The sequence below is a fragment of the Wyeomyia smithii genome, chromosome 3 (genome assembly GCF_029784165.1).
Source record: "Wyeomyia smithii strain HCP4-BCI-WySm-NY-G18 chromosome 3, ASM2978416v1, whole genome shotgun sequence".
Lineage (NCBI taxonomy): Eukaryota > Metazoa > Arthropoda > Insecta > Diptera > Culicidae > Wyeomyia > Wyeomyia smithii.
In genome coordinates, this window is record NC_073696.1 from 29689594 (window position 1) to 29714554 (window position 24961).

The following is a 24961-nucleotide window of genomic DNA, read 5'->3' on the forward strand; positions in this document are numbered from 1 at the left end:
GTGTATGTGTGTGTGAGTGTGGGTGTGTGCGTGTGTATGTGCACCTTTTTGCCTTTCTCCTAGAAAGGTATAGCAATCACTGAAAAACTAAAGGTATTAAAGTGCTCCAGAGAACCGAATGTCGTATATCACCCGACTTAGTTCGACGAGCTGAGCATTTTCTGTATGTATGTATGTATGTGTGTATGTGTGCGTGTGTGTATGTGCAACTTTTTTTCTCACTCACTTTTCTCAGAGATGGCTGGACCGATTTCCGTGAAATTAATTGCAAATGAAAGGTGTAGTTACCCCATAGGTTGCTATTGAATTTCATTGTAATCGGATTTTTGGTTTAGAGGTTATCAAAATGTAAAAAGTAGGAGGGTGGTATTCAAGACACGACCGCATGACGTTGACTACCGTATTTTCTTATATTCCATCAAAACAAATAGTAGAGGGAATTGCAACTCCAGTATTTGTTGCAATTTTATCTAACAGTGCATTTCTGAATGCTGAATACTAGAAGAATGGATCTCTCTTATTTAATCGCTGTCATTTCATACATACCGCATGACGTAGGACTCTATATTTTTCATCTAACAGTGCTTTCTTATTTGCTGACATTAGAGCGCTTTGAACAATAATTAATAAATAAAACAGAAAATTCAATTAGCCGCTTCTGTACCAAAATTTCGAGGCACCAAAAGGTGCCAGTTGCCGATTATAGTTTCCTGGTTAGTCCGTCCAGAATTCCAGCCATTTAAGTGTTTTGCAGTAGCCATTTACTACTAAAGCCACCAGCATTACGGGTGAAACCGGCACGAGATGACCGGTACTATTTTGTATTTCCTCCTTTCAGCTGCTATCACCTAGCGTCCGCATGTCACTGGTGCGGTTTTGGAATCAGAATGATGGGGCGCCGGCCGCTGTCGTAAAATTAACACCAACAAAAAGATGCATATTTGCAAGGTTTTTTCCGCTAGCAGCAGCATTTTGTAATAAAACAGAAAATTCAATTAGCCGCTTCTGTAACAAAATTTAGAGGCACCAAAAGGGGCCAGGTGCCGAATATATCCATGTTTTTGGTCAGTCCGTCCAGAATTCTTTCAAGATAGCGTCCGTATGTAGCCGGTACGGTTTAGTAATGAAACTGATGGGGTGAAATGTTCGAACGGTACGTTTTATACCAAGGCTTCGTCAGATAAATTAAAAGAGGGATGGGCTACATAAATTATGGAATGGAAGAGACAAATGTTTCTTGAAAGCTGCGCCGGCCGCTGTCATAATATTAACACCAACACAAACATGCATTTTTGCAAGGTTTTTTCCGCTAGCAGCATCATTTGGTAAAACAGAAAATTCAATTAGCCGCTTCTGTACCAAAATTTCGAGGCACCAAAAGGTGCCAGTTGCCGATTATAGTTTCCTGGTTAGTCCGTCCAGAATTCCAGCCATTTAAGTGTTTTGCAGTAGCCATTTACTACTAAAGCCACCAGCATTACGGGTGAAACCGGCACGAGATGACCGGTACTATTTTGTATTTCCTCCTTTCAGCTGCTATCACCTAGCGTCCGCATGTCACTGGTGCGGTTTTGGAATCAGAATGATGGGGCGCCGGCCGCTGTCGTAAAATTAACACCAACAAAAAGATGCATATTTGCAAGGTTTTTTCCGCTAGCAGCAGCATTTTGTAATAAAACAGAAAATTCAATTAGCCGCTTCTGTAACAAAATTTAGAGGCACCAAAAGGGGCCAGGTGCCGAATATATCCATGTTTTTGGTCAGTCCGTCCAGAATTCTTTCAAGATAGCGTCCGTATGTAGCCGGTACGGTTTAGTAATGAAACTGATGGGGTGAAATGTTCGAACGGTACGTTTTATACCAAGGCTTCGTCAGATAAATTAAAAGAGGGATGGGCTACATAAATTATGGAATGGAAGAGACAAATGTTTCTTGAAAGCTGCGCCGGACGCTGTCATAATATTAACACCAACACAAACATGCATTTTTGCAAGGTTTTTTCCGCTAGCAGCATCATTTGGTAAAACAGAAAATTCAATTAGCCGCTTCTGTACCAAAATTTCGAGGCACCAAAAGGTGCCAGTTGCCGATTATAGTTTCCTGGTTAGTCCGTCCAGAATTCCAGCCATTTAAGTGTTTTGCAGTAGCCATTTACTACTAAAGCCACCAGCATTACGGGTGAAACCGGCACGAGATGACCGGTACTATTTTGTATTTCCTCCTTTCAGCTGCTATCACCTAGCGTCCGCATGTCACTGGTGCGGTTTTGGAATCAGAATGATGGGGCGCCGGCCGCTGTCGTAAAATTAACACCAACAAAAAGATGCATATTTGCAAGGTTTTTTCCGCTAGCAGCAGCATTTTGTAATAAAACAGAAAATTCAATTAGCCGCTTCTGTAACAAAATTTCGAGGCACCAAAAGGGGCCAGGTGCCGAATATATCCATGTTTTTGGTCAGTCCGTCCAGAATTCTTTCAAGATAGCGTCCGTATGTAGCCGGTACGGTTTAGTAATGAAACTGATGGGGTGAAATGTTCGAACGGTACGTTTTATACCAAGGCTTCGTCAGATAAATTAAAAGAGGGATGGGCTACATAAATTATGGAATGGAAGAGACAAATGTTTCTTGAAAGCTGCGCCGGCCGCTGTCATAATATTAACACCAACACAAACATGCATTTTTGCAAGGTTTTTTCCGCTAGCAGCATCATTTGGTAAAACAGAAAATTCAATTTGCCGCTTCTGTAACAAAATTTAGAGGCACCAAAAGGTGCCAGTTGCCGATTATAGTTTCCTGGTTAGTCCGTCCAGAATTCCAGCCATTTAAGTGTTTTGCAGTAGCCATTTACTACTAAAGCCACCAGCATTACGGGTGAAACCGGCACGAGATGACCGGTACTATTTTGTATTTCCTCCTTTCAGCTGCTATCACCTAGCGTCCGCATGTCACTGGTGCGGTTTTGGAATCAGAATGATGGGGCGCCGGCCGCTGTCGTAAAATTAACACCAACAAAAAGATGCATATTTGCAAGGTTTTTTCCGCTAGCAGCAGCATTTTGTAATAAAACAGAAAATTCAATTAGCCGCTTCTGTAACAAAATTTAGAGGCACCAAAAGGGGCCAGGTGCCGAATATATCCATGTTTTTGGTCAGTCCGTCCAGAATTCTTTCAAGATAGCGTCCGTATGTAGCCGGTACGGTTTAGTAATGAAACTGATGGGGTGAAATGTTCGAACGGTACGTTTTATACCAAGGCTTCGTCAGATAAATTAAAAGAGGGATGGGCTACATAAATTATGGAATGGAAGAGACAAATGTTTCTTGAAAGCTGCGCCGGACGCTGTCATAATATTAACACCAACACAAACATGCATTTTTGCAAGGTTTTTTCCGCTAGCAGCATCATTTGGTAAAACAGAAAATTCAATTAGCCGCTTCTGTACCAAAATTTCGAGGCACCAAAAGGTGCCAGTTGCCGATTATAGTTTCCTGGTTAGTCCGTCCAGAATTCCAGCCATTTAAGTGTTTTGCAGTAGCCATTTACTACTAAAGCCACCAGCATTACGGGTGAAACCGGCACGAGATGACCGGTACTATTTTGTATTTCCTCCTTTCAGCTGCTATCACCTAGCGTCCGCATGTCACTGGTGCGGTTTTGGAATCAGAATGATGGGGCGCCGGCCGCTGTCGTAAAATTAACACCAACAAAAAGATGCATATTTGCAAGGTTTTTTCCGCTAGCAGCAGCATTTTGTAATAAAACAGAAAATTCAATTAGCCGCTTCTGTAACAAAATTTCGAGGCACCAAAAGGGGCCAGGTGCCGAATATATCCATGTTTTTGGTCAGTCCGTCCAGAATTCTTTCAAGATAGCGTCCGTATGTAGCCGGTACGGTTTAGTAATGAAACTGATGGGGTGAAATGTTCGAACGGTACGTTTTATACCAAGGCTTCGTCAGATAAATTAAAAGAGGGATGGGCTACATAAATTATGGAATGGAAGAGACAAATGTTTCTTGAAAGCTGCGCCGGCCGCTGTCATAATATTAACACCAACACAAACATGCATTTTTGCAAGGTTTTTTCCGCTAGCAGCATCATTTGGTAAAACAGAAAATTCAATTAGCCGCTTCTGTACCAAAATTTCGAGGCACCAAAAGGTGCCAGTTGCCGATTATAGTTTCCTGGTTAGTCCGTCCAGAATTCCAGCCATTTAAGTGTTTTGCAGTAGCCATTTACTACTAAAGCCACCAGCATTACGGGTGAAACCGGCACGAGATGACCGGTACTATTTTGTATTTCCTCCTTTCAGCTGCTATCACCTAGCGTCCGCATGTCACTGGTGCGGTTTTGGAATCAGAATGATGGGGCGCCGGCCGCTGTCGTAAAATTAACACCAACAAAAAGATGCATATTTGCAAGGTTTTTTCCGCTAGCAGCAGCATTTTGTAATAAAACAGAAAATTCAATTAGCCGCTTCTGTAACAAAATTTCGAGGCACCAAAAGGGGCCAGGTGCCGAATATATCCATGTTTTTGGTCAGTCCGTCCAGAATTCTTTCAAGATAGCGTCCGTATGTAGCCGGTACGGTTTAGTAATGAAACTGATGGGGTGAAATGTTCGAACGGTACGTTTTATACCAAGGCTTCGTCAGATAAATTAAAAGAGGGATGGGCTACATAAGTTATGGAATGGAAGAGACAAATGTTTCTTGAAAGCTGCGCCGGCCGCTGTCATAATATTAACACCAACACAAACATGCATTTTTGCAAGGTTTTTTCCGCTAGCAGCATCATTTGGTAAAACAGAAAATTCAATTAGCCGCTTCTGTACCAAAATTTCGAGGCACCAAAAGGTGCCAGTTGCCGATTATAGTTTCCTGGTTAGTCCGTCCAGAATTCCAGCCATTTAAGTGTTTTGCAGTAGCCATTTACTACTAAAGCCACCAGCATTACGGGTGAAACCGGCACGAGATGACCGGTACTATTTTGTATTTCCTCCTTTCAGCTGCTATCACCTAGCGTCCGCATGTCACTGGTGCGGTTTTGGAATCAGAATGATGGGGCGCCGGCCGCTGTCGTAAAATTAACACCAACAAAAAGATGCATATTTGCAAGGTTTTTTCCGCTAGCAGCAGCATTTTGTAATAAAACAGAAAATTCAATTAGCCGCTTCTGTAACAAAATTTCGAGGCACCAAAAGGGGCCAGGTGCCGAATATATCCATGTTTTTGGTCAGTCCGTCCAGAATTCTTTCAAGATAGCGTCCGTATGTAGCCGGTACGGTTTAGTAATGAAACTGATGGGGTGAAATGTTCGAACGGTACGTTTTATACCAAGGCTTCGTCAGATAAATTAAAAGAGGGATGGGCTACATAAATTATGGAATGGAAGAGACAAATGTTTCTTGAAAGCTGCGCCGGCCGCTGTCATAATATTAACACCAACACAAACATGCATTTTTGCAAGGTTTTTTCCGCTAGCAGCATCATTTGGTAAAACAGAAAATTCAATTTGCCGCTTCTGTAACAAAATTTAGAGGCACCAAAAGGTGCCAGTTGCCGATTATAGTTTCCTGGTTAGTCCGTCCAGAATTCCAGCCATTTAAGTGTTTTGCAGTAGCCATTTACTACTAAAGCCACCAGCATTACGGGTGAAACCGGCACGAGATGACCGGTACTATTTTGTATTTCCTCCTTTCAGCTGCTATCACCTAGCGTCCGCATGTCACTGGTGCGGTTTTGGAATCAGAATGATGGGGCGCCGGCCGCTGTCGTAAAATTAACACCAACAAAAAGATGCATATTTGCAAGGTTTTTTCCGCTAGCAGCAGCATAAACATCGGAAACAAAAAGTGACAACAACAATAACAACAAAGTCAGATCGATTGTATCCGTTAGTGTCGACTGTGCTTGGGAAGAGAGGTAGTGATTGGCTGCGCGGTATGATTTAGACAATCGATATTAATTACCAATTTTTCAATAGTGTATCTCAAACAATAGTTTGTTTTTGTTACATAAATTTAACCGTAAAAGAATTTCTGATCGATTGATGCCAAAACCTCGAAAACCTGATTATAGATGACTGCAAAATAAGCGCTCAAAACCTGACCACTTTTCTCTGGTTTTCCCTGGTTGAATTACTAGATTTTTAAATTCAGGGGCCTAACTTCGATATAGACGTTAGTCAACGTCAAAATCAGGAATCATCAATATCTCAGAAACTACACATCCGATTTGAACAAAACTGATGTCAAATGAACGGGCTATCTTCAGAACTCTTAACTTATAAATTTCATAAAGATTTAACATATGGTTCAAAAGTTATGTAAAGAAATATTTTCCAGAGGTCGTTTAAACTCACTCACTTTTCTCAGAGATGGCTGGACCGATTTTCACAAAACTAGTCTCGAATGAAAGACCAGTTGTCCCATAGGTTGCTATTGAATTTCATTGTAATCGGTTTGTAACTTTGTCCTTTATTTAAAAAAATGTCAAATCAAGTTATAAAAGCAAAGCATATATCAAAAACTGCTTAAACTCACTTCCTTTTCTCAGAAATGGCTAAACCGGTTTTCACGAAATTAGTTGAAAATGAAAGGTCTAGTGGCCTCATAACACCCTATTGAACTCCATTGTAATCGGATTTTTAGTTTAGGCACCATGTATCAAAATGTGAAAATCACGAAATTTCATTATCTCAGAAACTACACAACCGATTTGAACAAAATTATTTTCAAATGAACGGGTTACCTAAAGAACCTTAACTTTTGAATTTCATGAAGATTGAACTTGTGGTTCAGAAGTTATGAAAAGAAACGTGTTCTGGAGACTATTTAATCTCACTCATGTTTCTCAGAGATGGCTGGACCGATTTTCATAACATCAGTGTCATATGGAAGTTCTTGTTGCCCCATATTGACTTTTTTTGCAAACGGACTATTACTTTGCCTGTTATGTTTAAAAATGTGAAATCCAGCTATGAAAAGAAACATATTCCAAAGACTACATAAACTCACGATTTCCACAAAATTAGTGTCAAATGAAAGGTCTAGCTGCCTCATAACACCCTATTGAATTTTACTGTAATCGGACTGTAACTTCGTCTGTAATGTATCGAAATGTAAAAATCATGAAACTTCATTATCTTAGAAACTACACAACCGATTTGAACAATATTGATATCAGATGAATAGGCTAGGTGAGGGTTAACTGATGAAATATGATTGAACACGTGGTTTCAAAGTTTGGCTGCCCTATACGTTCCCTTTTCATTTGATTATAATCGAACTTAAGCAACCGTTATGTATTAAATTGTTAAAACAACGAAAGTCTATTATCTCAAATATTACACGACTTATTTGAACACAAGTAGTCTCAAACTTACAAATAACAAACTTCATAACAATTTGATATGTGGTTCAAAAGTTTTGGAAAGAAAAGAAATTCAAAGACTATTCAAAACTATACCTGATTTGATCAATATATATGGCCTCAACATAATTTAAATGTGGTATCGTACTATTTGAACGTTCCCGGTATTGCTCGTGATTAAATTGTTCGAAATTAAGAGTCGTTTCTTTGATTTCGCTATTTCTTAAGCACTAACATTACGTCAAATTTCATATTTTATACTTCAATTACAACATCAATATTTTGGAACCCAAAGAGTGAATATACCTTTATTGGATTTAAGCATTCATGTAAATCTATTTTTACAAATAATAAGTTTGAATGAGAAAGGCTCAGTCTGACCGCTAGGTGGATTAATTTAGGTTTTTATATTATTGAATGTTATTAGCTTTCGCAGTTAAGTTAATGCAATTGTAGGAAAATTATTAAACCTACTTGTCAAGGAGACAAAAATAGAAAGGAATAAAACAAAACTTAAAACAAACTTAAAACTATCTTACTGACTATAAAGTGAGGATTGCAACGATTTTTGTCGGAAATTGTTGATAATTTGGCTTGACATATTTTCTAATGTTTCTACATTAGTGAGCCTATGTAACTCGTTCGTGCTAAACCAGGGAGGACGCTTCAAAATCATTTTTAAAAGTTTATTCTGAATCCTTTGAAGTGTCTTCTTCCTGGTTGTACAACAACTTGTCCAGATGGGAACTGCATATAATATTGCTGGCCTAAAAATTTGTTTGTAAATTAACAGTTTATTCTTGAGACAAAGTCTAGAATTCCTGTTGATAAGAGGATATAAACATTTGATATACTTATTGCACTTTGACTGGATATTTTCAACGTGCTCCTTGAAAGTAAGATTCTTATCATAAATTAGCCCTAAGTATTTAACTTGATCAGACCAATTTAAGACCACACCGTTCATCCTAATAACGTGGTTATGGGTGGGTTTGAGAAATGAAACTCTTGGCTTATGAGGAAAAATAATTAACTGTGTTTTAGAAGCATTAGGGAAAATCTTCCATTTCTGCAAGTATGAAGAAAATATATCTAAACTTTTTTGTAGCCGACTGCATATAACACGAAGGCTTTTTCCTTTTGCGGAAATGCTTGTATCGTCACAAAACAGAGATTTCTCACAGCCTGGTGGTAAATCAGGAAGATCAGAAGTAAAAATGTTATATAAGATTGGGCCCAAGATACTCCCCTGAGGCACACCAGCTCTAGCAGGCAATCTATTAGATTTACCATTTAGATTGTTAACCTGAAGAGTGCGGTCAGTTAAATAACTTTGAATCATTTTTTTTTTTTTTGTAAGGTAAAGCGGAAAACTGAAATTTGACATTTTCGCTATTAAACCTTTATGCCAAACACTGTCGAATGCCTTTTCTATATCTAGTAGAGCTGCTCCAGTCGAATAGCCTTCAGATTTATTAGTTCGAATCATATTTGTTACTCTAAGTAACTGATGAGTAGTGGAATGCCCATGGCGAAAACCAAACTGCTCATTTGCAAAAATTGAGTTCTCATTAATATGTGTTATCATTCTATTAAGAATTATTCTTTCAAAAAGTTTGCTAATAGAGGAAAGTAAACTAATTGGTCGATAACTTGATGCCTTAGCTGGATTATTTTCGAGTTTTAAAATTGGAGTGACTTTGGCATTTTTCCTTTTCGTAGGAAAATGTGCTAGTGCAAAGCATCTGTTAAAAAATTTTACCAAAAAATTTAAAGAGTTTTCGGGAAGTCTTTTAATAAGGATATAGAAAATCCCATCATCTCCTGGTGCTTTCATGTTTTTGAATTTTTTGAGAATAGTTCGCACCTCAGTCAAATTTGTTTCCAATACCTCTTCAGAAAGAAATTCTTGGGTGGTGATCTGATCATACTTTTGGTTTACTTTATTTTCAATAGGACTTACTACGTTCAAATTGGAGTTATGAACGCTCTCAAACTGCTGAGCAAGTTTTTGAGATTTTTGTTCATTCGTTAGAAAAATGCAATCACCATCTTTGAGGACTGGAATGGGCTTCGAAGGTTTCTTAAGAACTTTCAAAAGTTTCCAGAAAGGTTTTGAATAAGGTTTTAGTTGTTCAACTTCTCTCATGAAATTCTCATTTCGCAAGAGAGTGAATCTATGTTTAATTTCCGTTTGTAATTCTTGAAAAATAATTTTCAAAGCAGGATCACGAGATCTTTGGTATTGACGTCTCCGTATGTTCTTCAAACGTATAAGAAGTTGAAGTTCTCTGTCAGTAATTGGTGCATTAAATTTCACTCGAGCCTTAGGAACTGATAAATTCCTGGCGTTGAGTATGAGGCTGCTAAAATTATCTAATGCTCTGTCAATGTCAGCACTATTTTGTAAAATAATATCATCATTCAAATTTTCTTCGATCGTAGAACGATATCTATCCCAATTAGTCTTGTGATAATTTAACACAGATCTAGTGGGATTTAAAATAGTTTCGTGGGAAATAGAAAATGTTATGGGAAGATGATCAGAATCAAAGTCAGCATGAGTTAATAAATCACTGCATGAATGACTTTGATTTGTTAGTACCAAATCAATTGTAGATGGATTCCTAATAGAAGAATGACATGTAGGACCATTGGGAAATAAAACTGAATAAAATCCAGCCGAGCAATCAATAAACAATATTTTTCCATTGGAATTGCTTTGAGCATTATTCCAAGATCGATGTTTCGCATTAAAATCACCGATGATTAAAAGTTTAGATTTATTTCTTGTGAGTTTTTGCAAATCTCCCTTGAAATAATTTTTTCGCTCACCAGTGCATTGAAAAGGCAAATACACTGCGGCTATAAATAAAATGCCAAGACTTGTTTCAATTTCAATTCCCAAACTCTCGATAACTTTGGTTTCAAGATGGGGTAAAACACGATATTTTATTCGACGGTGGATAACTATTGCAACCACCGGCAACATCAATTCTATCAAACCTATGGACTATATAACTTGGGTTCTTTTTTAGTTTGATATTTGGCTTTAAAAGCGTTTCAGTCACAACTGCAATATGCACATCGTGGACTGTTAAAAAATTGAAAAATTCATCTTCTTTCGCCTTTAAAGAGCGAGCATTCCAGTTTAGAAAATTTACAGCATTATTTAAAATCATTGCTGAATTTCAATTTCATAACAATATTAGTTGTAAATTTTATACCTTCTTGAACAGCCTTGTACATCGAGTTACAGTTCAACAAAACGGACATTAGCTGCAGCATGAATTGTTGTAGGTATTCAATCTTTTCTGGAGTTGGACTACCTACATCAATACTGGCTGACTTTTCAGCACCAAACACGAATGGTTTGTTACTGTTTGAATTTAAAATATTACCTGTAAGGACACTGGCATATGAACAGTCTGGTGTTGCCTGAACAGGATTTTTTGTCTGAAATTTGTTATCTGAATTTAAATTATTACCTACAGACACACCTGCTAATGAAAGTGCTGGTGATGCCTGAACAGCATTGAAAGTCTTTTGTATACCCACATTGACAACAGGTTGCTTAGAATTCCTACGTTGTCTGGAAGCAATAATTTTTGACCTTACAGGACAATTAAAGAAATTAGATTTGTGATTTCCCCCACAATTTACACATTTGAAACTATTAGTGGTCTCTTTCACGGGACAGATATCTTTCGTGTGACCAATGTCACCACACATCATACATTTTGCTGCCATATGGCAGTTTCGAGTTCCATGACCATAGGCTTGACAATTCCGACATTGAGTCAGATTATGGATTTCACCATGTGTTTTGAAAATTTCCCACTTGATTCGCACGTTAAATAAAACACGTGCTTTTTCCAAACATTTCAAATTATTTACTTTGGTACGATCAAAATGTACTGAGTAATTTTCCTGGTGTATTCCAGTTTGATTAATTTTGGCATTTGCCTTTCGTTTCATCAAAATTACTTGGTTGGGAGCAAAACCAAGTGATTCTGACAAACATTCTTTAATTTCTTCAATAGTTTGGTCATTTGAAAGACCTTTCAAAACAGCCTTAAACGGTCTCTCGTTTTTGGCATCAAAAGAATAAAATTTATACATCTTTTCAGTCAAATACTGTAAAAGATGTTTATGGCCATCAAGAGATTCGGTCAAAATACGAATTTCGCCTTGGAGGCCAATTTGAAAATTAACTTTCACATCCGACAGAAACGACGAGAGCTCTGATCGAAATGCTTTAAAATTTGCTACAAATACCACAATAGGTGGAACTTTAACCTTCTTCATAACGGCTTTATGCTCAGTATGAGAAGTTTGGATTTCTTGATCCCCAACGAAAGAAAGAATATCATACCTGTTAGTCGAAATTTCAGTGTCACTTGGAGGAGATGCCTCACGTTTCCTTGAAGCCGCATCAAAGCGAGCTTTTTTATTTTTTCCAGGCATAACTGGAAAACTTCACTACACTTTCACTTCACTATAGAATTTAATTAGAAATATCTCAAACCAAATTTACTCACTAAACACTCGTTAACGTTTAAAACAAATTTATTACTTTGCGTTTCAACAGGTAGTCTTCAAGAAGATGTTGAAAGCGAAAAACAAAATTTCAATAACTCTCGGCAGTCTAAGACTTAGCCTCGAGCTGTTAGTAAAATGCGACCGTACTGTAGGACAGTTCAAGTCGATCCGTTGATTTGCCACAGGTTAATGTACAGCTCTACTTACGGCTGTTTAATTGCCTACGGCAAGAATCTTGCCCGTTCGCTCGCGTTGGCATTCAGCATGGCAGACAGCGTTGCCAGGTCATTTTTTCAAAAATCTGGAAAAGGCAAAATAAAAATCTGGAAAAAACTGGCAGTCATTTCGTGGGGTGAAAAGTTATTTTTTCGAATAAAAGTCTTGGGGTACGCAAAATTTGAGGTGACAAAATTGCAAAATTTCGCGCCAAAATTGATGTGATGACCTTTTTGCGGAACAGAGAAAGTAAAATCTGGATAAAATCTAGATAATCCACGAAAAATCTGGATACTTGGATATCAAAGCTGTCTACCTGGATACATGTTCAAAAATCTGGATAATCCAGCTAAATCTGGATACCTGGCAACGCTGATGGCAGACGCCGAAGACAATTGTTTCAAGATGCTTGCAATGGTTGCAGAGGGACAAAAAATGATAGGGTATCGGTCGGACTACTTCGGCAGCGGTTCGCTTCGGCTAGTTTTGCATTAGACTGCTGTAAAAAACTTACCGAAGCAGTCCGATACCATACACGTTGCCCCACTGTCGGCTGTCGGTGCATGTTGGGAAGAAAGCATTTTCGTTTCCGAGCACAGATTTTCAAGCACTCCTCCTAGTCAAGCTTTTAGTCGAGTACTTCGAGAAAGAGTATCTCCAAAGCGTGTGTGCAAAAGACTTGAGAAGCGTAGCATGTGTCTCGTTCTCAAGCAGAAAGGAGAAGAAAGGTTTTGCTTCTCGCTCGATTTGCAACGCTGGTCCCAGTTATGTGAAACCAATCAAAATCAAATTATGTCATTTTTGCTTCTTAAGAATTTACCCCCTTTTTCCACAGAAATGATTTCTGGTTACGCCACTGCATTGAATGATACAACCTTACGAAAGAGGATTACTATTTTACGTTCGTTAAAGCATCTCCCAGCTGGTCCCGAGGCAATGGAATATAGAAAGGTACGGAGATGGTTTGAGTTTCGGGTTTAAAGGATTTCTTTTTTGTTAACAATGATGACGTAAAAGTCAAAAAACAATGCCCAAAAATCAATGTTCGGTACATTTTTTTTCAGAAAATTTTCACAGGTTATGACAGTTTACGGCTGAAAATGCCTACCTGCGTCGTTAAGCAATGCGGAACACAATTCCAACTGGCATTTTTTTTGTTTTTGGAGATCTACGTCACAACCCCAACACGTGCTTCTGTTTACCTTTTTTTCGTTATTAATACACATAAATGTCTTCTTCTTCCTCACCTTTGTATACCTCATTGGTCCCGAGGTACGATGCTGGTCTAACAAGCCAGTCCTCGTAGGTTCGAGTCTCGGCTCGGGAGAGACTGTTAGTTTCAGGTACAGTCTATAAACAGTTGGCTGCGAAGTCTGTATATAATAAACAAAAGGTCGTTCGTTAAAGACAAAATCGTAAAAAAATTGGTGATTCGATTATTCGCAAAATTGGATTATCCGGAGCATAGGCGCCAACTTCAGGGGGGCAAGGCACTTTTTTCGAAGCCCTTTTGCACCCCCCCTCCCCCCACCCTCAATAATTTAATGAAGTCGGCGCCCATGATCCGGAGTGAAAAAAAATTCGACCCTCCGGATAATCGAGTCCGACCTTATAATGTTTACCATGTTTCTAGTGTATTTCAGACAGTTTTTTATTTGTTCTTTTGCATTTTCGCATAATTTTTCTGTACTCGGAAAAAAGTTCTCTTGTTCTAGAATGCCGTGAGGGTGGCATAGTTTTTCTAAACTCGGAAAAAAGTTCTCTTGTTCTAGAATGCCGTGAGGGTGTCTATACCAGCGGTTCTCAACCTTTTTTCGACCGCGTACCTCGGTAGTATTTTCCAAATCAATATTCTTTAGATCAATTGTATCCCCTGGCTTGGAATGTTCATTAGCGTACTACAGTTTTACCGTGAAATTGGCGAAACCGTGAATTGAGCGCAATGATAAAAATTTAATTTTTTGTGTTGGATTCTCGCTTATTTTCCGTCGGTCTAGTTCCGCCACTGTTGTGGCCAATCACCGACGCCCAGGGAGACGACTCCACACCCAGGACCCTAACTCACGACCCGTTTATTAACGGACCGGCGCCAACGGCTTTATTTCCTCATGCGATGGAAGGCGTGATCCCAGAGATTTTTCGCCTCAGAAAATCTCCCGGTGTCGGCTAGGATTGAATCTAGACCAGTTGGGTTGGTTGTGAGTGGATCACGCCACCTCACAACCATCGACACTTATGTCGGCGGTGGGATTCGAACCCAGGCGTCGAGCGTGGTTGGCGGAGACGTTACTAACCACACTAGGCCCCCGCTCTATTGTTGGATTCAATTGAAATTTATGATATTTCGGGTAAAATTATGACACAAATTATTTGTAACAGATATGACACTTGGTTGCCGCAGAAGATTGATCAAATAAATTGAGTTCATAAAACTATACACATGCAAGGACACAAAGCACAAGTAAAAACGATGTTTCGAATACATTTTCCACAAATGGAAGTACATTATTCTTGATTTAAAGTTTTTTCTTTAAAAAGCGTGATAAAAACGAAAAAAACCGTGAGAAAATCGAGCGAGAATTTGGCGAGTTAGCTTGAGAGTCTTCCACGTATTACGTAATAGTTTAGGGGGAGGAGGGGGTATCCAAATTTATACGAACGCTTACGGAGAGGGAAAGAAATTCTTACGTAAGATTCAAAAAAATAAAATTAGGTAAATTATTTCTCGCTGAGATTGGGAAAGCGTGAATTCTCCTTAGCTGAATGATTATGTACTTTACTTCGTATACTTATTTTCAGTTTTATCAGCTTTAATAACTGACGGATAGTTAACTTGTTTCGTTTCTATTCTTTACGAATACGCCAGATGTGTAAAAAAATCTTCTTCTAAAAACATTTTTCCTGAAAAATAAAATCTTACATAAGATTTATGGGGGGAGGCGGATACAACAAAATCTTACTAAATCTTATGATGGAGGGGAAGGGCTCGAAAATTTCGAAAAAGTCCTTTAGTAATTTGTGGATGACGCCTTGGTGTGGTGTCTAGGATCACTCCTTATTTCCTGACAATCTTGCATTTTTTTGTACTACTTGGTTGATTTTTTTGGCTATTCAATTTTTCGTTACATATTTTAACATTGAGTTGAAAGAGGCTTTTATTGCAAGTGCAGAATTGACCTCGCGAGGCCAATGCCAGATCCAGCCAATGCCAGATCCAGCTACACTGTTTTCGCCATCACGGTTGGAGTTTGATTGATAGAGCTGTCAATTTTTTTCCGCTGAATCACGGGTCACTATGATTGATACTGCGTGGGAAGTTTCGTCAGTGCCCATCATGAAACATTTGCAATTTTTGTTTATTTTTTTAATGCAAAGTCAGTGTAAAGTGCTTCTATGTGCCCATCATTATCCATTGTATTGAGAATAAAAATTACAAACTTCAAAAGAATCAAGGTTGTTGAGCGACCTTTTAAGGTGAAACGGGACGTGGTCGCGATCAACTCGAATTTTGCAATCTAATTTTTTCTTGATTTATGAAGACTACGTACATGAAACTTTGATCAATTGTTTCCACAACTGTTGCATGCCTGAAGTAGCAATTTGAGCGCTGTTTATTTAGTGGAAGCCGAATTTTTTACGCTCAAACTACAAAAGTAAAAAGAACTCTAACCTCAAAATTGTATAGGAAAAGGCCACAATCCCGTTTCACCTTAAGAAGCCATGCTGCTCAGTAGTGATATAATTTTTTACTTGTTGAACATTTTTGTTGTTTACCATTGATTCAGTTTTAGAATGCAAGAGATAACGGCAATTCTACGGGGAACTTCACATTTTTCAGAGATAAATTGAAAAGGCGTTCTAATAGAACTCTAAGTTCTTCAGTAAGATCCTTCAAGAACATGGGAGCAATTCGTCGGGTCCAGGCTCTTTTGATATGTTCAAACTTTCAAGTGCTTTTTGTCTTAGCTTCGGCTGGACATAGACCAAAATTTGAACGATAAAGAGAAGATTAGCATGGCCCCTGCGCAAGGATTACACGCAAAATCGTGAAGCGTTCCACATAAAAAGAGTGCTTTTTAAACTTCGTGTTGAGAGAGTTGATTGATGGATACATTGTTAGACATTTCGGGGTTGAATTCAAATAAGTCACGGTCGCGGGCATCTTCGGAGAATGTAGCATAAACTTCTTGAAAGAAATTCGCAAAAAGATTACAAATTTCGGATGAATTGGTGCCGGAGCACAGTCTATCTTGCGGCTGTTCGGCAGTACTTGTAAGCTGCAAAAGTGCTGGAATTGGATAATAATAAGCACAAGAAAACTAGAATCATCCCGTGTCACCGGCAAATAGTAATCTTAAATGACGATAAATTAAACAACTTCGCTGGTATCACTTTTGTGAAACACCAATGGTACTTTTTAGCGTTGATACTTTTCTATCAATCGCCAAAACGTTGCTGATAGTGATACAGCTATAGTAGTCCTACGTCAAATATGCGATCGTGTCTTGGATACCACACAAATACTGATTCAAAAAAAAATGCTTTCGGAGACTCTTCCAGATTTTTCAGATAATACCAGATCTTCACGTTTCATTAGCGAACCTATACATTAGAGAAATGACAAGACACTCACCGTTAAGGCAACTGTCAACATCAAAACGGATAACGGCAATGCAAAATTATACAGATCGCCCGTTTTGATGTTGACAGCTGCCTTAACGGTGAGTGTCTCGGCGTCTCTCTGGTGTATAGGCTGACTACGTTTCATGCACAATTTATAATTCAACCAAGATAAATTTTGTATGGGAAAAGAGAAAAGTCCCGTGATCACTTTAAGTTTGTCCGAATTATTATTTTAAAAAACAGGTGTCAAGAGTAAAAAATTTTCTTGAGGCATTTAAAGTAGGACAAGCAACTTCTTTGTCGACTACAGCCAGGTATACAAAGTAGCAGACATTAGGTACTTATAGAATTTTAGTCGCTATAACAACTGTACACTAATAATCGTATCTTTCAACAGATTACATTAGTAAATAAACATGGATGTAAGGGCTTTTAACGATACCACTTAGCGAACGCTTATATGCCGTCACTTAACTGAAGTTTCGTTACCAAGGGGTTGGATTTATTTTTGCAAATAGTTGAAGAAAGGGTAAAAAATTATTAGTTTTTTCATGGTCATATTGTTGTCAGTTGGCCTGTGGATATTTTCTAATGAACTACTTATTTGCCGGTACGAAACACGTGACTAGTGTAATAGGAAGATAAATCGATTGATCAACTTCATTACTTATTTCCCTTCCTCATCTGATGTGGCTTCGATCAGATCATCATAAGCGTAATATGATAGTGCGAGGGCCCCATTAATCGAGCTTGCTTCATATAAAGAAAACAGGTTTAACTATTGAAAACATAATTTTTCTAGAAACCTGCTTTATGTTTTTTTCAAAGGTACTAAGGAACCAGATTTTTGTATCAATAACAAGAGTTTAGGTTGGTAAACTAATCCTTGTTCTATCTAATTCTCAGGAAAGCTTGGGTGGCAACTCGCGAACGGTGATGTTGGCGACCATTTCACCCGCTGCAACACACTTGGACGAAACGCTGGCCACGCTTCGGTACGCCTGTCAGGCTCGAACCATCGTCAACCGAGTCAAGGTGAACGAAGATCCCCACGATCGGATTATCCGGGAGCTGCGTGCCGAAGTCGAACGGCTACAAGTACTACGGCAGGACTATGAACGACAGAAGCGCCACTCGGCAAACCAGCATCAGCAGCCAAGAAAAATTATCATCGAAACATCGGTCGACGATAGCGAGGTGGAAGCGCTACGGCAGCAACTAGCCGAAACAGAACAAGAACTAGCTAAAGCCCAAAAATCTTGGCAGCAACGGCTGCTGGAAGCCGAAGATGTACGACGAACCGAGATGAAGCTGTTGAAACGAAAAGGATTGGCATTGGAACTATCCGCCGAACAAAAGGAACCCTGTTTGGTGAATCTGTCTGCTGATCCCATGCTGTCGGGAACGCTGTTGTACATAATACCACCCGGATTGGTGAAGATCGGACGACCTTCGTCGTTCTCCTCGCCGGATATTGTCTTGGAGGGGCCATTGGTATCTCATCATCACTGGTAAACATAGTGAAGCATCCTTTCAAATTCAATTTAATCTCACGAACATTTCTCCCTCCAGCTCAATCGAAAACAAGCACGGCAAGCTGTACTTAACTGCCGAGGATGCCGATCAGTACGAGACGTTCGTCAACGGTGAACTGCTGCAGGAACGCCGGCAACTCTTCCACAACGACCGCGTTGTCATCGGTGGCTCGCACTACTTTCGGGTTTCGAATCCGCAGTGCCCCAATCGCAGCAAGCAAATCGTAAGTGCCCTCTACTACAACAGTATTTTTCAGCGGGTTGTATGGATGGAAAATATGTTAAGACCGCCGCACTTGCACTTCACAAAGTGCCGGCATTAGGCGGCTTCGTCCTAGATACGAGACGAACGCACAAACACCGCAGCACCGCTGCTTGCTGTTGATTAGTAAGGTGAAAATCAATAAATGATTAGATGTAGTAATACTGAAAGGTACTTTGTTTTTGTTTGCTTGCTTGTTTTGAATCACCGAGGTGAGCGATGCTATTTATCAAGAAAAATTGAAGTCTGAAGAGCGAAGCTTGATCGTCAAGGTAGGCCCCAGTAGTTTGCTACCTTGTAAATTTTTGTTTGAGCTGCTTTTACTATTTATTCGACACAAATCAACAGCAAAAGATTACAATGTTTGTTAAAAATTTAATTATTAAATAGTTTATTAAGTTTACTATATGTCTCTTTCAGATGGTGGACTTCCAGTTGGCCCATCAAGAAATCCTGCGCCAGCAGGAGACACGGCTTCGACGCGAACTGGACGCCGAAAAGCAGGCTGCCATCTTGCGGATCGAATCGGAACGCATCGACCACGAGAGGCAATACGAGGAACGGTTGGCCTCGCTGGAGCTGGAGAAATTTAAAATTAAATGCAGTAAGGAGTTGCTTGAAACGGAAAAGGAAGCAATGCTCAAGCAAAGCGGCGATACCGACATGGACGGTTCGTTCGTGATTACCCCCTATAAATCTAACCTGGCTGAAGAAATTCGCCGAATAATGGAGCGACCTAGCGACGAGAGTTTGCATCATATTCAGCTGATGGTGAAGGAAGCTACTCAAAGGTGCGCCGACTCTGGCCTACAGTACGAATTCCAGCAGTCGCAGGTGTTGGACGTGGAAGGTATATTCAGAGCCGTCGTTAATATCTACGACAAAAGAAACGGAAAAGTCGCTGAGTGGTTACCAGCCCGGCTCGAATATTGGCTGAGTGTGGTTAGAGACCGAGAGAATCTAACCGCCGACAACGTGTTTGAACATTTCGATCTCACGTGGAAAGATAACACAGAACACAACCAGCCTGGAAACGAACCATCGCGCAGATCGAGTAGAATTTCGCTCAACCTAAGCTCTGTGAAGGATATGATTTTGGGGAGAAACAGCGGCGGTCGAAAGTCATTTGCTGCTAATAACGGCAGCACCAAATCGGAAGGACTACTGAAATCTATGTTTAAAATACCAACTCCTGCTGCCGGTAATATCCGTAAAGAACTGCTCTTTGAAGAAGACTGCATTCTGATAAACGACGAAAACACTCCAAACAATCAACAGGCCACCTCGCCGACCAAGTGCTCGCGGTTCGAACTGAAAGCGAACAGTTACCTTAAGGACATTCAGGTCGCAACACTGAAAATGAAGAAGTTCTGCGAGAAGCATCAGCAGAATAATTCAAAGCAGATAGCTAGTGACAGCATACTGGATCTGAACGGCAGCGCACGACCAGAGGAAGACTTAGCGGTAGATTTTTTGCGTTCGATTGCTGAAATCGAAAATGCCATCCAAGATATGCGATTCGTACTGACAGAGCAATGCATGAGGCAAGCGACGGCGGTGGATTTTGCCAGAACACCAAAGTCGGTGAGATTTTTGCTGGACTAAGCGGTGGAATTATTGCGACACAGGAGTGCTTATTTTTAATGAGTATGTATTACCTAATGGTGTTTGGGACAATCAGAGTGAGACGTGATTTTAACTGCCTTGCCACGTGTTAACAGTATTAAGCTGTGTCGCGGTTTTTCAATGTATGATGTATGTTTCATGTTTTATTATAGTACTCCAATTAAAAACATACAGCAAATCAATGCTAAACATATCGTCAGTTTAGTTCGAAATTTGCACTTCTTGACTTTCCTAGCAAACTTAAGATGTCTTAACCAAAACGAACGTTTCGCATTGAAAACTATTTTTATTATTCTATCATCTAGTAGTTCCATAAATTATATTTATAGAGAACCTAAATACCTTCTGTACTGACTCTGCTGGAGGCAATATTACACGGATAATTAAAATCACTCGCTTCGTCTCCTGCGACCAGCTTCTACAGGCACGCGGGACAGTTTCGTTGCTCTAAGCTTCCGCACTAGTACGACGTTAACAACCAACTCACAACCTGTCTGCTGTGTGAAGCATCATCTACAGTGCAGGCGATCGGAACAAAACACTATTAACAAGAAAAAAAAATGTCTGAATCAGGCTAGAAAAATGCAGACTAAAAAAACTAAATCTTTAAGACTATAGGGTTTAAAACAATAGCAAACACTGGGTGCGACTTTTTGGTACCAGTGCCATTTACGAAAGACAAGTACGACGACGGCGACGACTACAAAGAAGAGGACGAAGATGACAATCACGATACTGCCAACGGAGAATGCACTGGGGGAGGAGGTCGCCCGAACAGTAGCACGGCTCCAAGTTGCTATTCCAATCCCAGCACCCAATTGATGCCCTGTACGATAAAGAGAATCAGAGGTTGCCATGCCACCAACCATCGGATCCAGTCCAGCAGTTGACCGTACAGAACGTGCGGTCGTTCCCATCTGCAATCGGTGTTGTACTGTTACTATCGGTTGTCAGCAATATTATAATACTTACGGATTACAGAACATTTTCTTGAGGTCAACTTTTTCTTTGCAATACGGGCAGGTTTGCTTCTTACCGATGATACACCAGCCGCGTATGCAAAATTCGTGAAACACGTGATCACAGGATAATTTATAGGTGTCCTCGATGACACCCGTCTCATTCACGTCCGTTAGGAGCTGATTGCCACAAACGGCACACACGTTTCGCTCCAGATGTCTAGTTGGTATACCCTTTGGTGTGTAATACTGCAACACGTTAAAAACACCATTGTTTCAATGAACAATATATAATCCGAAATAACAACATACCCCAATGTGAGCTGCCATTTTATCAGCACAAATCTCGGACACGTCTCGTCCCAGCACGCCGTAGTACAGCCCGTAGAACACCAACAGCAACCCGATGTCCATCCAGATGTTGGGCGGCTGATTGAAAACGTAATTCAACCCAAAGAAGGTGAACATCATGATGATATAGCCGACCACCCCGAGACCGTAACTTAGTTTGTAGATGAAATAGAACCATTTATAAACCAGCCGAGGGGTGGTACCAGCCACTGGTTTTTTCAGTGCCTTTCGCATCACTAGTGCCGTAATGCAGCTGAATATCAGCCAGAAGAAGATGAAGCGCCAATACTGCGACCGCACACAAAGCGCAAACGGTATCAACCAAAGCGCCACAAGTGTCATTAACTGCGGATGGGATAATACGAACTGAAAAATGATCCAGCATGTCGAACCTTTTCAATACGTACCGAGTATGACCGGTAGTGTCGTTTCTTCCACTCAACCAGAATGATCTGTGCTATGATCAGCGTGACCAGGAGAATAACAACCATCTCTGCGTGCATCGACTCATGACCTTTGTGTTTTTCGTGCAATTTCATATGCTCGAGTCTAGAACCAAAATCAATAAATCATTAAATTAAAACTGACCGATAGGCCAATAAACTGAAACATTCACTATTAGCCCCGATCAACAGGCCCCAGTACGCGCATCACATATCATTTCCCTTCCCTTCATCCTTTTCATCCTGTCTTACCCATTCATATATAAGGATCGATAAAACAAGGAAGGGGAGAGATGAGTAAGCGCAACAATACTAGCTCCACCAAAAATTACTGTCTCGCTCACCTTATCTTTTCCTCCGGCGTGAGATCGTCGATGGTCTGCAATTTTCAAACGATAAGACAATTAAAAATTTCACCAAAAACAATAATCATCGACAGATTACTTTATTGAGCATATCGACCGGCTCGTGTAGATTCATGCTGTAGCGTTCCAGTTCCAGTGTAACTCGGAATCGATTGACTGTGTTGTCCCGAAATTATTCTCTAGCTTTTTTGGCCAGTGATAACTTTATAATTGTAAACCTGCTTGCGGTGCCTTAGAGTCCATGTTCTCTTGACGTTGCGTAAATCAATCAATTGTTTCTGACTTACTTCTTCGTTAATTCACTAAAGCTAAACTATGGATGTAATCTCAGTCACAAAACTTTGACTGACTGCACCACTGACTGTTTTGAATGCGTTGGAGAAAATTTGAACTGTCAGAGTTTGTGTTGGCGATTGACTCACCATGTCGCTCACGCAATGTTCGAAACTTTGCTGAGAAAAGTGAGAGAGTGATGATCACGATAAAGGAACAGGAGCGTACTCAGGACAAAAAAGCATAGGGAAGAAAAAAATTTGTTCTGTTATCAACGTCGTTTCTCTCATTTTCTTTCAAAATTATAAAAAAAAAATAGAAGTACACCTATCACAAAATCTTTAGAATGATTTTTTTAAAACAATGAAACATTTCCTGATGTCTCTAGAAGTTTTCCTTTATCCTATTATTCCAGATTAAATAAAATTGTTCTACATTTTCTGACGTTTTCAAAACTCTAGAAAAATGTTACAACGGCGGTTTATTGAAGAAGTTTTTTGCATTATCAAGAGTTTAGTTATACCACATACATAAGACATACGTAACACTCAACACTCAGGAGAAATCTTCCAAAAAACTTGGTACAAAATTAACTACTCGAAAGTACCAACCTCTGTAAAAAAAACTCTGTTTGAGTAGTTTATGGAAGTTGTGTACCTGCGCAGCCCTGCATTTGTCTCGTTGCCACTCGAAAAATGCAGCATTGATTTTGTAAACAACTTTTTGACAGTTTCGTAAGGGATTTTGTTGAGGGATCGAGTAGAGCCGCTATGCAGAAAATTCATTCCGTTCATTTTCGTCGAGCAGTTCATACTGGGGTTGGTACCGGGTGATGTGGGGCAACGAGTACCAAAAAAATCGCCAGTGTTACGTATGCCTAAGTATGTGGTTATACGATAGCTAAACTGATGTTGTTCAAAACAATATCATATAATTTTTTAATTCTGCTGGTCAAACTCCTGTTTAGAATTTAATAGAGTCGGATAAGCGTTCCGTACACTTTTTAAGTTGTTTCTCTGACTTGGTTTTCCTTTCGCTCATAAACGTCGCAGGAATTTTCAAGTCCTTGGACTTTATTCTCCCTCTGAAGGTTTCCTTGTAAAGGGAGAAATATACGGATTTATAAATATCAGAGATTTTTTTTCCCGTTTTCGTTCGAATCAATTCCGGATTATATCCGGATAATATCAACTGTGCAACTTTCTGATTAAAACGTGATTTAAAAAAAACTATATTGTTCCTCAATTTTTTAATGAAAATTAAAAATCGCTTGGAATCTGTTGAATAACAGTTGGTACATTGGCATTGTCATCCAACGGGTTTTGATTCGTGGTTTAAAAAACCGAAGGAAAAATACCCGCATAATCAATAACCATAAAACGTGCCTAACAACTAGTTCGGGATATAGTCACGACCAAGGATGGAAAAACTCGTATCGCATAACAATCATTCGGGTATTATTTCTGAACGTGCTATTTATAAGCTTTCAATCCTAGCAAACCATCGCTATAAAAAGTTACACATTCTCAAGCTTGCAAGAGACAACTTAGAGCAAAGAAATATATGGTAGCTTTCTTTGATGATTTTGTTTCAGTATTGCCTGCTTTAGGCGGAGCGAGCAACATATAGCGAGTGTTTCACGAAAGAATCGTAAACGATTGCACTCAAGCGATCGCGATGATTCTTTCAAATGTTGGTTGCTTGTAGGCGTAATTCGGCTACTCCACGTCGTGCTTTCACCGTGATATACCACGATGATTCTTGGTGATTTCAAGTATCAGATGCTAATGCACCATGCTACAATTTCCGTAAGCATTGATGATACCTATTTGCTCCGGCAGCAAACAATTGAACGCAATCTAACGTTCATTTGGATTCATAATTTTGTATCACTGGCGATAATATCTAAAAGCTTCTCGCGATAATGTTGAATGCAAGTGAACTTGGATACAATAAATACTATCGTGTTCGAATCATTCAGTCTCCTTCTATGGTATTCGGAACTCTTAAAAGCGAAAAACAATCAGCAGCGTTTCTATGGAAAACTTGTACGCGAATGGAAATAGTTGAACGATAACTGATAAATCAAAGAACACATTTGCATGAAATATTGCTAGTGAGTGAACTTTTCCATGCTTGGTCACGACTATATGGGCTATCGTTAAACAATATGGATTATCATCCGTTTATGGTAGTTGATTATGCGGGAAGCCCATATTGTATTTACGCATGTTTTTAAAGTGAATAGATAGAGAAATTCAAATCAGCAACACGGCTTATTTCTTGCAGTCGGTGTGATGATGTTGTATTCAAAACAAGTTGAAAATTTGATCAAAATAAAACATAAATGAAGTACATATTTTATTTTGTGTTGTATAAAAACAGAACCATAA

At 39.4% G+C, this 24961-nt stretch overlaps 2 protein-coding genes and 1 non-coding gene across 3 annotated transcripts in view; 2 read left to right on the forward strand and 1 right to left on the reverse strand.

Annotated features, from left to right (window-relative positions):
* The window catches only part of LOC129726959 (kinesin-like protein KIF14), a 53928-nt gene extending 33569 nt beyond the window's left edge, over positions 1–20359 (forward strand). Inside the window, exons 2-4 of the mRNA XM_055684283.1 lie at positions 17661–18265; positions 18327–18513; positions 18972–20359. Of these exons, the coding sequence (XP_055540258.1) occupies positions 17661–18265; positions 18327–18513; positions 18972–20156 (1977 nt within the window). The 3' untranslated portion in view covers positions 20157–20359. The remainder of the gene's footprint in view (positions 1–17660; positions 18266–18326; positions 18514–18971) is intronic.
* Positions 16091–16197, forward strand: LOC129733497 (U6 spliceosomal RNA). Its single transcript, XR_008729577.1, has one exon. It is a non-coding gene; the product is annotated as a U6 spliceosomal RNA (small nuclear RNA).
* Positions 20360–20443: 84 nt separating the features above from the next.
* LOC129726960 (E3 ubiquitin ligase Rnf121) lies at positions 20444–22698 on the reverse strand. The gene is made up of 6 exons (XM_055684285.1): positions 22375–22698; positions 22275–22309; positions 21895–22036; positions 21449–21832; positions 21150–21385; positions 20444–21094 (listed from the first exon to the last, which is right to left on the reverse strand). Exons 1-6 carry the CDS (start codon positions 22408–22410, stop codon positions 20974–20976), a joined length of 954 nt encoding a protein of 317 aa, XP_055540260.1. The 5' UTR covers positions 22411–22698; the 3' UTR covers positions 20444–20973.
* Between the last annotated feature and the right edge of the window lie 2263 nt (positions 22699–24961).